Source organism: Nerophis ophidion, linkage group LG22, assembly GCF_033978795.1.
Source record: "Nerophis ophidion isolate RoL-2023_Sa linkage group LG22, RoL_Noph_v1.0, whole genome shotgun sequence".
NCBI classification, from domain to species: domain Eukaryota; kingdom Metazoa; phylum Chordata; class Actinopteri; order Syngnathiformes; family Syngnathidae; genus Nerophis; species Nerophis ophidion.
Window position 1 is genome coordinate 35647595 of NC_084632.1, and position 13823 is coordinate 35661417.

General features: G+C 38.9%; 1 protein-coding gene across 1 annotated transcript in view; it reads left to right on the top strand.

The window, feature by feature from the left end:
* LOC133540823 (PH domain leucine-rich repeat protein phosphatase 1-like) overlaps positions 1-13823 on the top strand; it is a 64701-nt gene that overhangs the window by 6138 nt on the left and 44740 nt on the right. Inside the window, exons 2-4 of the mRNA XM_061883773.1 lie at positions 8585-8781; positions 10299-10424; positions 10555-10703. Coding sequence (XP_061739757.1) covers positions 8585-8781; positions 10299-10424; positions 10555-10703 — 472 coding nt within the window. The remainder of the gene's footprint in view (positions 1-8584; positions 8782-10298; positions 10425-10554; positions 10704-13823) is intronic.

The window sequence follows — 13823 nt, forward strand, 5'->3', positions numbered from 1 at the left end:
TAGATCAGGAGTCCCCAAACTATGGCCCGCAGGCTGAATACGGCCCGCCAGCGTCCATAATCCGGCCCGCGGGAAGTTTTTTTTTTTTTTAAATTTGTCCTTTCTAGTCTATTTTCTTCCGCTTGTTACTGTCGGGGTCTCCAAGCCGCTAAGGCAAATCAGATTGTCTAGAAATGCATTTTCCCATCGATACCATGACATCATCGCGCCACAGTGTCTGGCGAGCATGCGACGAGTGCACACTCTGTTAGTCAATTAGTGCGTGAGGAATTTATATTCATCCATCCATTTTTCCACCGCTTGTCTCCTTTAGGGTTGCAGGGTGTGCCGAGGCCTATCTCAGCTGCACTCAGGCGGAAGGCGGGGCACTCCCGACACCTGGTCAAAATTTTTTAACCCAATGCAGCCCCCGAGTAAAAAAAGTTTGGAGACCCCAGTGATAAAATATACATTAAATGAAAGCTAATACTGGATATCTAAATAACTATTATTAGCTAACAACACCAGAAGCTATTGCACGTGGATGTGCTACGTACGTACAGTGGGGCAAAAAAGTATTTAGTCAGCCACCCGAATGTGCAAGTTCTCCCACTTAAAATGTTGACAGAGGTCTGTAATTTTCATCATAGGTACACTTCAACGGTGAGAGACAGAATGTGGGAAAAAAATCCAGGAATTCACTTTGTAGGAATTTTAAAGAATTTATTTGTAAATTATGGTGGAAAATAAGTATTTGGTCACTTCAAACAAGGAAGATCTATGGCTCTCACAGACCTGTAACTTCTTCTTTAAGAAGCTCTTCTGTCCTCCACTCGTTACCTGTATTAATGGCACTTGTTTGAACTCGTTATTTGTATAAAAGACACCTGTCCACAGTCTCAAACAGTCAGACTCCAAACTCCACTATGGCCAAGACCAAAGAGCTGTCGAAGGACACCAGGAAAATAATTGTAGACCTGCACCAGACTGGGAAGAGTGAATCTACTATAGGCAAGCAGCTTGGTGTGAAAAAATGAACTGTGGGAGCAATGATCCACTGATAAATTCCCTCGATCTGGGGCTCCACGCAAGATCTCATCCCGTGGGGTCAAAATGATCATGAGAACGGTTAGCAAAAATCCCACAACCCCACGGGGGGACCAGGTGAATGACCTGCAGAGAGCTGGGACCAAAGTAACAAAGGTTACCATCAGTAACACACTACGCCAACAGGGAATCAAATCCTGCAGTGCCAGACGTAGCCCCCTTGCTTAAGCCAGTGCATGTCCAGGCCCGTCTGAAGTTTGCCAGAGAGCACATGGATGATACAGCAGAGGATTGGGAGAATGTCATGTGGTCAGATGAAACCAAAATAGAACTTTTTGGTATAAACTCGACTCGTCGTGTTTGAAGGAAGAAGAATACTGAGTTGCATCCCAAGAACACTATACCTACTGTGAAGCATGGGGGTGAAAACATCATGGTTTGGGGCTGTTTTTCTGCTAAGGGGACAGGTCGATTGATCCGTGTTAAGGAAAGAATGAATGGGGCCATGTATCGTGAGATTTTGAGCCAAAACCTCCTTCCATCAGTGAGAGCTTTGAATGGTTGACCAAATACTTATTTTCCACCATAATTTCCAAATAAATTCTTTAAAATTCCTACAATGTGAATTCCTGGATTTTCTTTTCACATTCTGTCTCTCACAGTTGAAGTGTACCTATGATGAAAATTACAGACCTCTGTTCTGTCATCATTTTAAGTGGGACAACTTGCACAACCAGTGGCTGACTAAATACTCTTTTTGCCCCACTGTATGCAGGTACGTCATTACGTAGGAGAAGGGTCTGTGTGAAATACATTGGAAAGTTGACGACCACTAGGCATCTTTGTAAATGTTGCAAACAGTCTTTTGAAATACTTAAAAATTAATTGCTATAATTTAGCCCTTGGTAATAAAACCTTTTTTGTATTTTTTTATTTATTACTTTTTTTTTATTCTTCACTGCAACCAGATTAACGGGATGCTCCTTGGACTAGCGCAGTGGTTCTCAACCCTTTTTCAGTGATGTACCCCCTGCAAACATTTTTTTTAATTGAAGTACCCCCTAATCAGAGCTAAGCATTTTTGGTTGAAAAAAGGAGATGAAGTAAATACAGCACTATGTCATCAGTTTCTGATTAATTGAATTTCATAACAGTGCAAAAATATTGCTAATTTGTAATGGTCTTTCTTGAACTATTTTGAAAAAAAGATATAAAAATAACTAAAAATATTAAAAATAAACAGGTGATTCAATTATAAAAAAAAGTTTTCTACACATAGAAGTAATCATCAACTTAAAGTGCCCTCTTTGGGGATTGTAATAGAGATCCATCTGGATTCATGAACTTAATTCTAAACATTTCTTCACGAAAAAATAAATCTTTAACATCAATATTTATGGAACATGTCCACAAAAAATCTAGCTGTCAACACTGAATACTGCATTGTTGCATTTCTTTTCACAGTTTACAAACTTACATTCATATTACGTTGCAGTATTATTCAATAAATAGATTTATAAAGTATTGTTGAATTGTTGCTATTTTTAGAATATTTAAAAAAAATCTCACATACCGCTTGGCATACCTTCAAGTACCCCCAGGGGTATGCGTACCCCCATTTGAGAACCACTGGACTAACGGACTGACATCTAAATATGTTGTTGCCATAGCCAAACTCGAAACTGAAACTAACCACTGCTTTTGTCTATAATAATTTAATATACTGTCGCGTTAGATAACAGTTGCAAGTACATGAAGCTATTGTACACCTCAATCACTGTTGTTTATGCATATCTTATTAATCCATGTCTTCTTCGGACCGGAATGTTTAGCTTAAAAAGCGTAAATTTGTTATTAATATTTGTGGACTTTTAAAATATTTATAAGAAAACATTCAATAACTATGATATGTTAATGACAATTGTGCTTGGTAATGAGTCGAAGGCTGTCATTCCAAAAATATATCTACAAACCTTTCAAGCTAGATGTTGTAATATGAGTATTGCATTCTCCAGTGTAAACTAGAGAGAAAGGGACCTATAATGATTATAATTAACATTCAACACACTTCCTTGTGGTCTTGGTCAGGAGCCCGGAACCCGTGGCTTTTGAGCCGAATGTTACTCTTTCATGCCTATTTAGTTATTTGATTTAATGTAACACTTGTTATTTTATGGAGTTCGGTGGTCTTGTAATATAAAAATAAAACATTTTATTATTTTGTCGTACATCACACCCCACTGGTCATCTTTTGTTGCCAAGCAATTGTATTGTGTTTAGCGGTCAACCCCCATTAAGCTAGCAATGGACAGATAAAAAAGAAAAACATTTCTAATGAAAATAAAACATTTAAAGCTTCATGGACGGATGAATTGGCTTTCATTGTAGATGAAGTTGGTTCACCTTTGCACTTAATATGTGGGGAGAAAACAGAAAACAAAGTAAAAATTAAATGTTGAAAGCCATTTCCAGGACAAGCACAATATTCACAGAAAATACCCAGCTGGAGATGACAATAAGGAGCAGTTTCGGACCTGCTGGAGAAAGCTGATCAGAGCAAAAATACTTGGAGTCCTTTTCTGCCGAGTGTATGATTTCATAAATGGTATACAATAAGTGTAATTAAACTGCAGTGAAAATGGTGTTCTCGTCGTTTTAGAGATCAGAGTTTGCGACTCGAAGTGGGTTTTATTTGGTGGGAGAGGGCTCAAGTGGCTTTTTGAATGCTAAAGGTTGCCAACCCCTGGTCTAGATAATATTTATTGGATATCCATCCATCCATCTATCCTTTTTTTACCGTCTGTCCCTTTTAGGGTCGCTGGAGCCTATGTCAGGATATGCTTTGGTGTAAATTTTGCTCCACGGTCCCATTTATAACCTGTTTTCTGTGTCTGTCTGCGAACAGTTTGTAGGTCGAGGCGTTCCCAGATTGTAAATTAAACCTTCCACGAAGCACCCTCTCCAAAAGTATCAGAATTGATCTTTTCAAAATATATACTGTTAGGCCTTGTTCACACTGCAGGTCAGTTCCGATTGTTTTGCCCATATGTGACCTGTATGTAATTATTTTCATGTCAATAAACGTACAATTCAGAATTTTCAAATCCGACCCAGTGCTCTTTTATATGTGGATATCATGTATCCGATGCAACTGCAATCTGAACGATTGGTCCTGTTAATCCGACCAATATATAACCAAAAAGTGATCCATCCATTTTCTACCGCTTATTCCCTTTTGGGGTCACGGGGGGCGCTGGCGCCTATCTCAGCTACAATCGGGCGGAAGGCGTGGTACACCCTGGACAAGTCGCCACCTCATTGCAGGGCCAACACAGATAGACAGACAACATTCACACACACATTCAAACACTAGGGCCAATTTAGTGTTGCCAACCAACCTATCCCCAGGTGCATGTCTTTGGAAGTGGGAGGAAGCCGGAGTACCCGGAGGGAACCCACGCATTCACGGGGAGAACATGCAAACTCCACACAGAAAGATCCCGAGCCTGGATTTGAACCCAGGACTGCAGGAACTTCGTATTGTGAGGCAGACAATACGTGATGAGCGTCATAATTATTTGCCAAAATAGACAGTTGCAAAATAAATATTGCTCAATAAAAATTGCCCTCTTTCTTCTTAATCTTCTACACCATGGGTGTCAAACTCTGGCCCGCGGGCCAAATTTGGCCCGCCGTGCAATTTCATTTGGCCCTTGAGGCAATATCAAATTAACATTAGAGCTGGCCCGCCGGTACTATACAGCGGCAGAGCCGCTGCAACACTGCATTCGCCGCTAATACTCATACTTGCCAACTCTCCTGATTTTCCAACCATTCTCCCGAATTTATCCAGATTTCCACCCGGACAACAATATTGGGGGCGTGCCTATAAGGCACTGCCTTTAGCTTTGTCTACAATATGTTGTTACGTCTGCTTTTCCTCCATACAAACAGCGTGCCGGCCAAGTCACATAATATATGCGACTTATACACACACTTAAGTGAATGCCAGCATACTTGCTCAACAGCCATACAGGTCACACTGAGGGTGGCCGTATAAACAACTTTAACACTGTTACAAATATACGCCGCACTGTGAACCCACACCAAACAAGAATGACAAACACACATCCGCACCGTAACACAACATAGACACAACAGAACAAATACCCACAATCCCTTGCAGCACTAACTATTCCGGGACACTACAATATGCACCCCACGCTACCACCTAACCCTGCCCCCCACCCTCAACCTCACCCATCTCATTGTTATTTTATTTTAAGATTTATTAGCCTGTGGAAAAATGTAATGTTGATAGTTACCTCAGAAGGCTGCAAATAGAAAAGAGGCATTAAATGTTTTATCTAAATGTTATTAATTTTACCATTGATGTTTTTTCGTTTTTTTTTTTTTTTTGAAAGTTGATTTTGCACTACTAAGTTATATAATTATTGCTTGTTCCATTTTCAGTGGTAAAGCGAATCAGTGGAGCAAACTGAGCAATAATTAACGTTTTATTCATGCACTTTCTCTTGCTACTTCAAGGCTTGAATGTTTGAATTCATTATTGTTATTTTATTTTCAAATGTATTATTAGCCTGTGGAAAAAGTTTATTTTGATATTTACCTCAGAAGGCTGCAAATAGAAAATAGTCATTCAATTTTTATTAAAATTTTATTTGATATACAATTGATATGTATATTTTTTTATTATTATTATTTGAAACTGGATTTTGCATTTCACTATAAAGTTATATAAGCCTTGTTTGTTCAATATTCAATGCAAAACTTGTTTGGATCCCTATTAAAAGGTTAATTTATTCAACCTTGGCCCGCGGCTTTGTTCAGTTTAAAATTTCGGCCCAATCTGTATTTGAGTTTGACACCCCTGTTCTACACGCAATAATTCTATTCAGATAATTTTGACTTTGATTCCACAAAACTCTTTAAATTGTCACAAACATACCAGGTCTGAGACCTACTAGAATTGGAGCTTTGTGTGTAACAGGTGTAGCGACATGTCTGCATGTCGGTCAGTTTGTGTCCACATAAGACATTGCATTTTTTGTGTAATGTGAACAATTACATAACAAATCAGAATTGAACATCCTGCTCTGCATGGTTAACATAGGCGTAGATGTATATCTTAAATATGAACATCACTGATATTTTTCTTTCAGTCGTGGTTGAAAATACATTTCATAAACAATTTAACAGTCAACATTAGGTCAACCACCCACTCTCGGATCAATACAGAGCTGCATAAAAGAATCATCACTTATCTCACTGCATGTCCCACATATGGGATTATTGTGCACAATAACGCTTTATTATATACTTTTTCTTGTTTCTTTAGACCGAGTTGTAATGTTGCTGTCTTCTTCGTCCGAGATTAGCAGTTTATCTAACTTCGTACCTACTGGTCCATGTGTAACATGTTGTGGACAAACGAACGCACAAGTATTTATTTTACAGACATTGTAGCAGGCGGGAGAGCATGAAACGAGAACAAATAATACTCCGGTCATCGCCCAACAATCTTGGCTGCACAAGAGAGCAAAGCAGAGAAGATGACTCTCAGAGAGCATGTACTAGAAAGTGCCACATAAATCTATCCGTCAATCTGTGACTTCACGAAAAACCTCCCACTGTTTGCAGGTTCACATCCAAATGTATGTACCTTCTTATAATTCAACACTTTGGCTTAGTAAGTTTAACGCAACTATCAAAATCATCATACTGTTGGTCCCAACCGAGAAGAGTCAAGAGATTCAATGTTTGCCAGGATTTGTTTTCAATCTAAGATAGTGAATAATGATAGGGCTGGGCAATATGGCCTTTTATTAATACCTCAATATTTTTAGGCCATGTCATGATACACGATATATATCTCAATGTTTGCCTTAGCCTTGAATAAAAACTTACTGCATTAATATATGCTCGTTTTAGACTTTCATGCAGAGAGGGAAATCACAACTAAGTCACTTTACCAAAACTGTATTTAGTAAACAAATATTAAGCAGTGGCACAAACATTCATGTAATTTCAAAACAGAAAGTGCAAGATTGTCAGAGACATTTTTAGAAAAGCTATTAGTGCACTTTTGTGCATGATGTCACCAAGAAGACATACCAAAACATTAAATTAAATGCACATTTTGTACAGAATGCCACTACAATATTTTAAAACAAATAAATTGCACGTTTGTGCATGATGTCACACAAGATATTTAAAAAACTGTAAATTAAAAATTAGCTGCATAATAGGAAATCAAATAGTGTATGGCCTTCGCTATGTGGTAGGTCCCTGCGGACGTTATCTCCTTCGGTTGTTGACTATTTTTTGTTGATGTGCAAATGGAAGGCGCCAGGCTTAATTGAGTCAGTGCTGTCAAGATCTTGACATGCAGAGTTTCAAGCACTCTTCATTATCTAGCGGTTGACTTTTTAAATTAGGGTACAGATTAGTAGTGCTGCTTCTTTTTGTAGCAACACTTTTGCCGCATACTTTACATATTACTCTATTATATCTGTCAACATCTTCCCGCTTAAAGCCAAATTACATAGGCAGAAGATGGACCACGTGCTGTTTTCTGGGGGAATTAATTATTCCTCCATTTGTTACCAGATTGGCACCTTCTCTCTCTCGTATTACCACTCGCACTGCTCCGTTAGCACCACAGCTAATTGTTAGCCATGCTGCTACTTCTCTGCTTCGCAAGAACGTATGACGTTGCACACGCAGCAGTATGTAACATACGTGGCATGGTGAGCTTGTTTTTTGTCTCTGTGAGAAGGAGAGACAACAAAGAGTGAAAAACGCCTATAGTGTAATGCCTGCAGCGAAAAGCAACTGCGTGAGAACGTATACTGGAATATCACGATATAGTCATTTTCTATATCGCACAGAGACAAACCTGCGATATATCGAGTATATTCAATATATCGCCCATCACTAAATAATGGTAATACAAAAAGGAAGTTAAATTAGGATTGCAACAATAAATCGACATGGTGAACAATCACAACATTTAATGTCAGAGTACCGTTATCGATACGATCTTGTATTGTGTTTTTTGCCGTTGTAAACTTTGATGAAAAAAAAAAATCAAGAAGTGAAGATTAAAAAATAATTAGTATGTGATTGATTTAAATACGTATTTAATCTTCAAGCAAAGGGATACTTTTTTTTAGATTAAATTAGATTTTTAGATTAAAGATTTAGATTTTTAGATTTTTTAGATTAAATTTATTTTGTTTTTAATTGAGGCAAAAAAAAAGTATCCCTTTGCTTGAAGATTAAATCCATTTTTAAAAAAAAAAAAATTTAAATGAAAAAAATGGATTTAATCTTCAAGCAAAGGGATACTTTTTTTTTGCCTCAATTAAAAACAAAATAAATTCGAAACCTTTCATTTTACTCAATGTTCTTTCATGTGACTTTGGAAGAGTGGGTTACCTAAAGAAGTTTATTCACATAATCCTGAAGAGATGACAATAACTTGTCTTAATCTGCAGCACTTTCTTTCGTATAACAAGTCTCCCTGTCTTTTCAGGAAAACCACGAACTGTAGGTGGTTTGGAGCGTGTGCAGCTGTCCGGGGTGTTCAACGTTCGCAAAGGGAAACTTGCACTGCCTGTCAACCGCTGGTCAAAACGTCAAGTCACTCTGAGTGGAACCTGCCTTATTGTGTCATCTGTGAAACACGCCCACATGGGGAAAATCCATATCCTCCCTCTTATTGGTGGCAAGGTACATAATGAGAAGCTAACATGGGCTTGAACTGTAGACCAGAGAAAGAACATCTCCTTTTGCAATGACATGTCAATTTGGTTTTGGAAAAAAGTTCACCAGCTAAGACAGTGTCGTTGTGCCCATCTACTGTGTAATGAATGGATTGCTTTTTAAAAAAATATAAACAGTAGTATACAGTAGGGGTGTAATGGTACGTGTATTCGTATTGAACCGTTTCGGTACGGGGGTATCAGTTCGGTTCGGATGTGTACCGAACGAGTTTCCACAAGGACATATTAAGTAGGGTACCGCACGTTGTGTAAACAATGCACACCGAGGCACAACACAAGGCATGCTAGCAGCGACAGGGCTACGATAGACTGACCATACCTCCTCTTTTCACCGAATATGTCCTCTTTTGCGGGGCTGTCCGGGTGGAGTTTCCTAAATGCCTCAAATATCCGGCATTTTAAGTTAGAGTTGCGTGTATTTTCAATGTACGTTCGGGGTTAAGAAGGGGTTAAAAACAAAAACAAATTGTGCACGCAGCAGCATTCGTTAGGGGGGGGCAGGGACAGAGAGAGCGAGAGAGTTATGATTTTTATCAGATTTTATTTATTATTATCAATAGCAGGGGTGTCAAAACTGTGCCCCGGAGGCCATTTGCGGCCCGCAGCTAATGTTTTAAAGGCCCACGGCACATTCTAAAAATACTATTAAAATAAACAAAAACATAACAAAAGTGAAATAAAAAAGCTTAATAGTTAAATGTAATTTAGAAAAAGTTGCAATGTTGGCTAATAAAACGAAGCTGGTTTTTTTTTCAGCTACAATCGGGCGGAAGGCGGGGTACACCCGATTGTAGCTGAGATAGGCACCAGCGCCCGCTGCGACCCCCAAAGGGGAGAAAGCGGTAGAAAATGGATGGATGGATGGATTTTTTTTTCTTTCAAACTGTCATTGCTCAAAACATAATATTGAATCAAAATCAATGTTATTATGAATTGTTGACCTATCCAAGGTTCCCATTACTTCACATCAAATATTCCACTAAGAAAAATATTTTTGGTGGAAGATTTTGCAAATGTGGTAAATAAATAACCAAAACATTTTTATATTGTTGTTTTCTTACTGTACCAAAAATGAACCGAACCTTGACTTCTAAACCGAGGTACGTACCGAACCGAAATTTTTGTGTACCGTTACACCCCTAGTATACAGTCATATTTATGGTTATGCTTTACATTTGTCATGTAAGTCTGCCCGACTATTACATGTTTTGAATTTCTCAGTTTTCAAAAAATACTATATAATCTAAGATAACTTTCAAAGCTGGGATAGCACAGTAAATAAGAGAGACATTCACAATTTGGTTGTTTTGCAAAGAACCTAATAGATCAGAATCAGAATAGTTTTTATTGCCATTGTTCAAGAACGGGTTCACAAACTAGGAATTTTACTTGGTGCAATCGTGCAACATAAAACACAGAATAGAATAACATGAGCTGTAACTGAGCTAATGTTCTTTATTACAGGTCGATGAGGTGAAGAGACACAGCCACTGTTTAGCCCTCAGCTCAGCCGGTCCCCCGAGCCAGACCTACTACATAAGCTACGATTCCTACACAGAGTACCTCCGCTGGCACAGAACGGCCTCAAAGGTGTGAGACAATACTTAAGTGTGTAAAGTTTCTTTATACCGCCACTCAATGATAATGTTTTTTAAATGTAACTTAAACACGATCGCAATTACAACTGAATCTTTTTCTGTCGTTCCTCCTGCTGAGTCAGATTGCGGCCCAGAGGGTAAACTCAGTCGACCTGTCATGCTGCAGTCTAGAGGAACTGCCGGCACAGCTGTTTTTCAGCCAGGACCTCACACATCTCAATCTCAAAAACAACTTCATGTCCTTGCACAAAGGTGTTCCAGCACTTACTAGGTGAGCTTCCACCACACTGGGTTAGTGTTATACAGGGTTGAATGTCATCCTATGTGTGTAGGTAGACACAGTAACTATTAAAATGGTTTCTTACTATTGTGAACATGTTGCATGTAATCTACTGAGACTGCATGTGCAATTAATAAATGGTGCAGGCCGCCTTATTGAAATTAGGTTTTGGCATATCCGACGTAGCTTTCACCAATGAAACACTCATTTACTGCACAGTCATGTTTTTATGCTTCGACCTGTGTCGTTTGATGCAACAGACAACAATGTCCCACTCTGGGCAGTCCTGCAGTGCATCAACAATAGAACCCACTTATTTAGCATGCTGAAAGTGCGCTCGTTGGAGATGTTGCCACTAACTGCAAGCGTCCGTTGGAGTGTTTCAAAAGCAAGAATATGCATATTGCAAAACGTTTTTTTCATATAAATGAAAAAATTAATGTTGTCAAAATAAATGCCAACAGACACCAACACTCATTTATTTGATTTGTTTTAATCATCCCGTAAAGTCATCCAGCAGATATAAAATTATAAAATTATATTGAAGAATGGACAATGTGTCTAATATGTTTATTTTTGACAGTCTAGATATGTCATACTTGCCAACCTTGAGACCTCCGATTTAAGGAGATGGAAGGTGGGGGGCATGGTCGGGGGTGGGGCGTGGTTAAGAGGAGAGGAGTATATTTACAGCTGTTGTGTGCACAGTTGTGCACTGCACTCTCTAAAAGCCGTAGATGTTATTGTCACATATGCATGATTGATTGTACAGTACAGTACATATTCCATACAATTGACCAGTAAATGGTAACACCCGAGAGTTTTTCAACTTGTTTAAGTCGGGGTCCAAGTTAATCAATTCATGGTACAAATGTATACTATCAGCATAATACAGTCATCACACAAGTTAATCATCATGGTACATACATTGAATTATTTATATTATTTACAATCCGGGGGGTGGGATGAGGAGCTTTGGTTGATATCAGTACTTCAGTCATCAACAATTGCATCAACAGAGAAATGGACATCGAAACAGTGTAGGTCTTACTTAGTAGGATATGTACAGCGAGCAGAGAACATAGTGAGTTCAATTAGCATAAGAACAAGAATATACATTAGAAATACATTCGATTATTTACATTAGGTTATTTACAATCCGGGGAGATGGGATGTGAATGGAGGAGGATATCAGTAAAGGTTTGAAGTGGCTTGGAGGTGTTGTGGTGCATGTACAGTAGATGGCAGTATTGTCCTGTTCAAGAGTGTCACAGCATTGCTGGTTACGGCAGACAAACTGCTTTTCGGTAGACGAAAACGTGGTGTTGTGTGTTGTTACCGCGCTAGGAGGACGTTAATGAAAATGCCGAACAATAAACCCACATAAGAAACCAAAAACTCGCCCTCGATCATTCTACAGTTATAACGTCATTGGGCAGAAACGCTGTTTATATTGTGGGAAAGCAGACGTGAAAACAGGCTGTCCTCACTCAGGTCCGTATGGAGTTGGAGGGGACGTGGCCTCCAGCTCCGCCTGAATTTCGGGAAATTTTCGGGAGAAAATTTGTCCCGGGAGGTTTTCTGGAGAGGCGCTGAATTTCGGGAGTCTCCCGGAAAATCCAAGAGGGTTGGCAAGTATGACATTAGTTGACAAACATATGTAGAACAGAGCTGCGGCGTGATTGCCTCCTTTATCACAGCAATTTCTGTGCAACAGCTAATTTGTTAGATGTACTAAATATAAATGCAAAACCACTCCTGCAGAACAGTTATAGTACCGTATTTTTCGGGTTATCAGTCGCTCCGGAGTATAAGTCGCATAATAAAGAATAAAGAAGGAAAAAAAACATTTAAGTCGCACTAGTGAATAAGTCGCATTTTTTGGGTAAATTTATTTGATAAATTCCAACACCAAGAATAGACATTTGAAAGGCAATTTAAAATAAGTAAATAATAGTGAACAACAGGCTGAATAAGTGTACGTTATATGACGCATAAATAACCAACTGAGAACATGCATGGTATGTTAATGTAACATATTATAGTAAGAGTCATTCAAATAACTATAACATATAGAACATGCTATACGTTTATCAAACAACCTGTCACTCCTAATCGCTAAATCCGATTAAATCTTCTTCCTCTGTGTTGCTTCTAAACGATAATTATAGTACAGTATCTCTAAAGTATTAGCCCACATTTCATGTTTTGTTTGTACAAAGCTAAATGGACAGTGTATATAGTTGTAATAACAGGCATGGTTTGCTGCGTGTATTATGAACGATATTATAGTGACTCACTCGATGGACAGTTTTTTCAAGTTGACTTTGGGTAGGCATGCCATATGCTGTATGTCCGCATAGCTTGGCTTCAAGTTCCATATTTTTACCTGCAAGTCATGCCGACCTCACTCTCTCGGCTTCTGTCTGTTCCTCCCTCTCATTGTGCTCACTTCTATAAGCAGCAGTTCATCCTCGGTATATTCGGGCTCAAAGAATCCTCATTTGTCCAAGAATAGTCATTTTATTTGTCTGTTACCAAGTCTGCCATGAATAGAACACACTCACGTTTGTTTCTGAAAGTAGGAACATACAATTGTGGCCGGAAGTGTGCTGCTATAAAAACCGAAATAAATGCCTTGAGAAAGAAGTTCCGGTAATGCATAAAATGACCAAAACACGGTAAATATTAAACATGTTACATATTTTTATGAACGTGGGTGTTACTGCATTATATATCCATCCATCCATCCATTTTTCTACCGCTTATTCCCTTTCGGGGTCGCGGGGGGCGCTGGCGCCTATCTCAGCTACAATCGGGCGGAAGGCAGGGTACACCCTGGACAAGTCGCCACCTCATCGCAGGGCCAACACAGATAGACAGACAACATTCACACTCACATTCACACACTAGGGCCAATTTAGGGATTTAGTGTTGCCAATCAACCCAGTTTTGTTCCGCCCTTCTCAGTTTTTATAAGTTACCACCAATGTTGAAATGATCAATTTTTATTGGTACGGAAGTAGTAGCAGGTAGCATCTTTTTTTTCACAATGAAATTCTGCCATGTCCCAGCTAAATTTTTATTGGTTGACGTGTGTGAGTGACGATT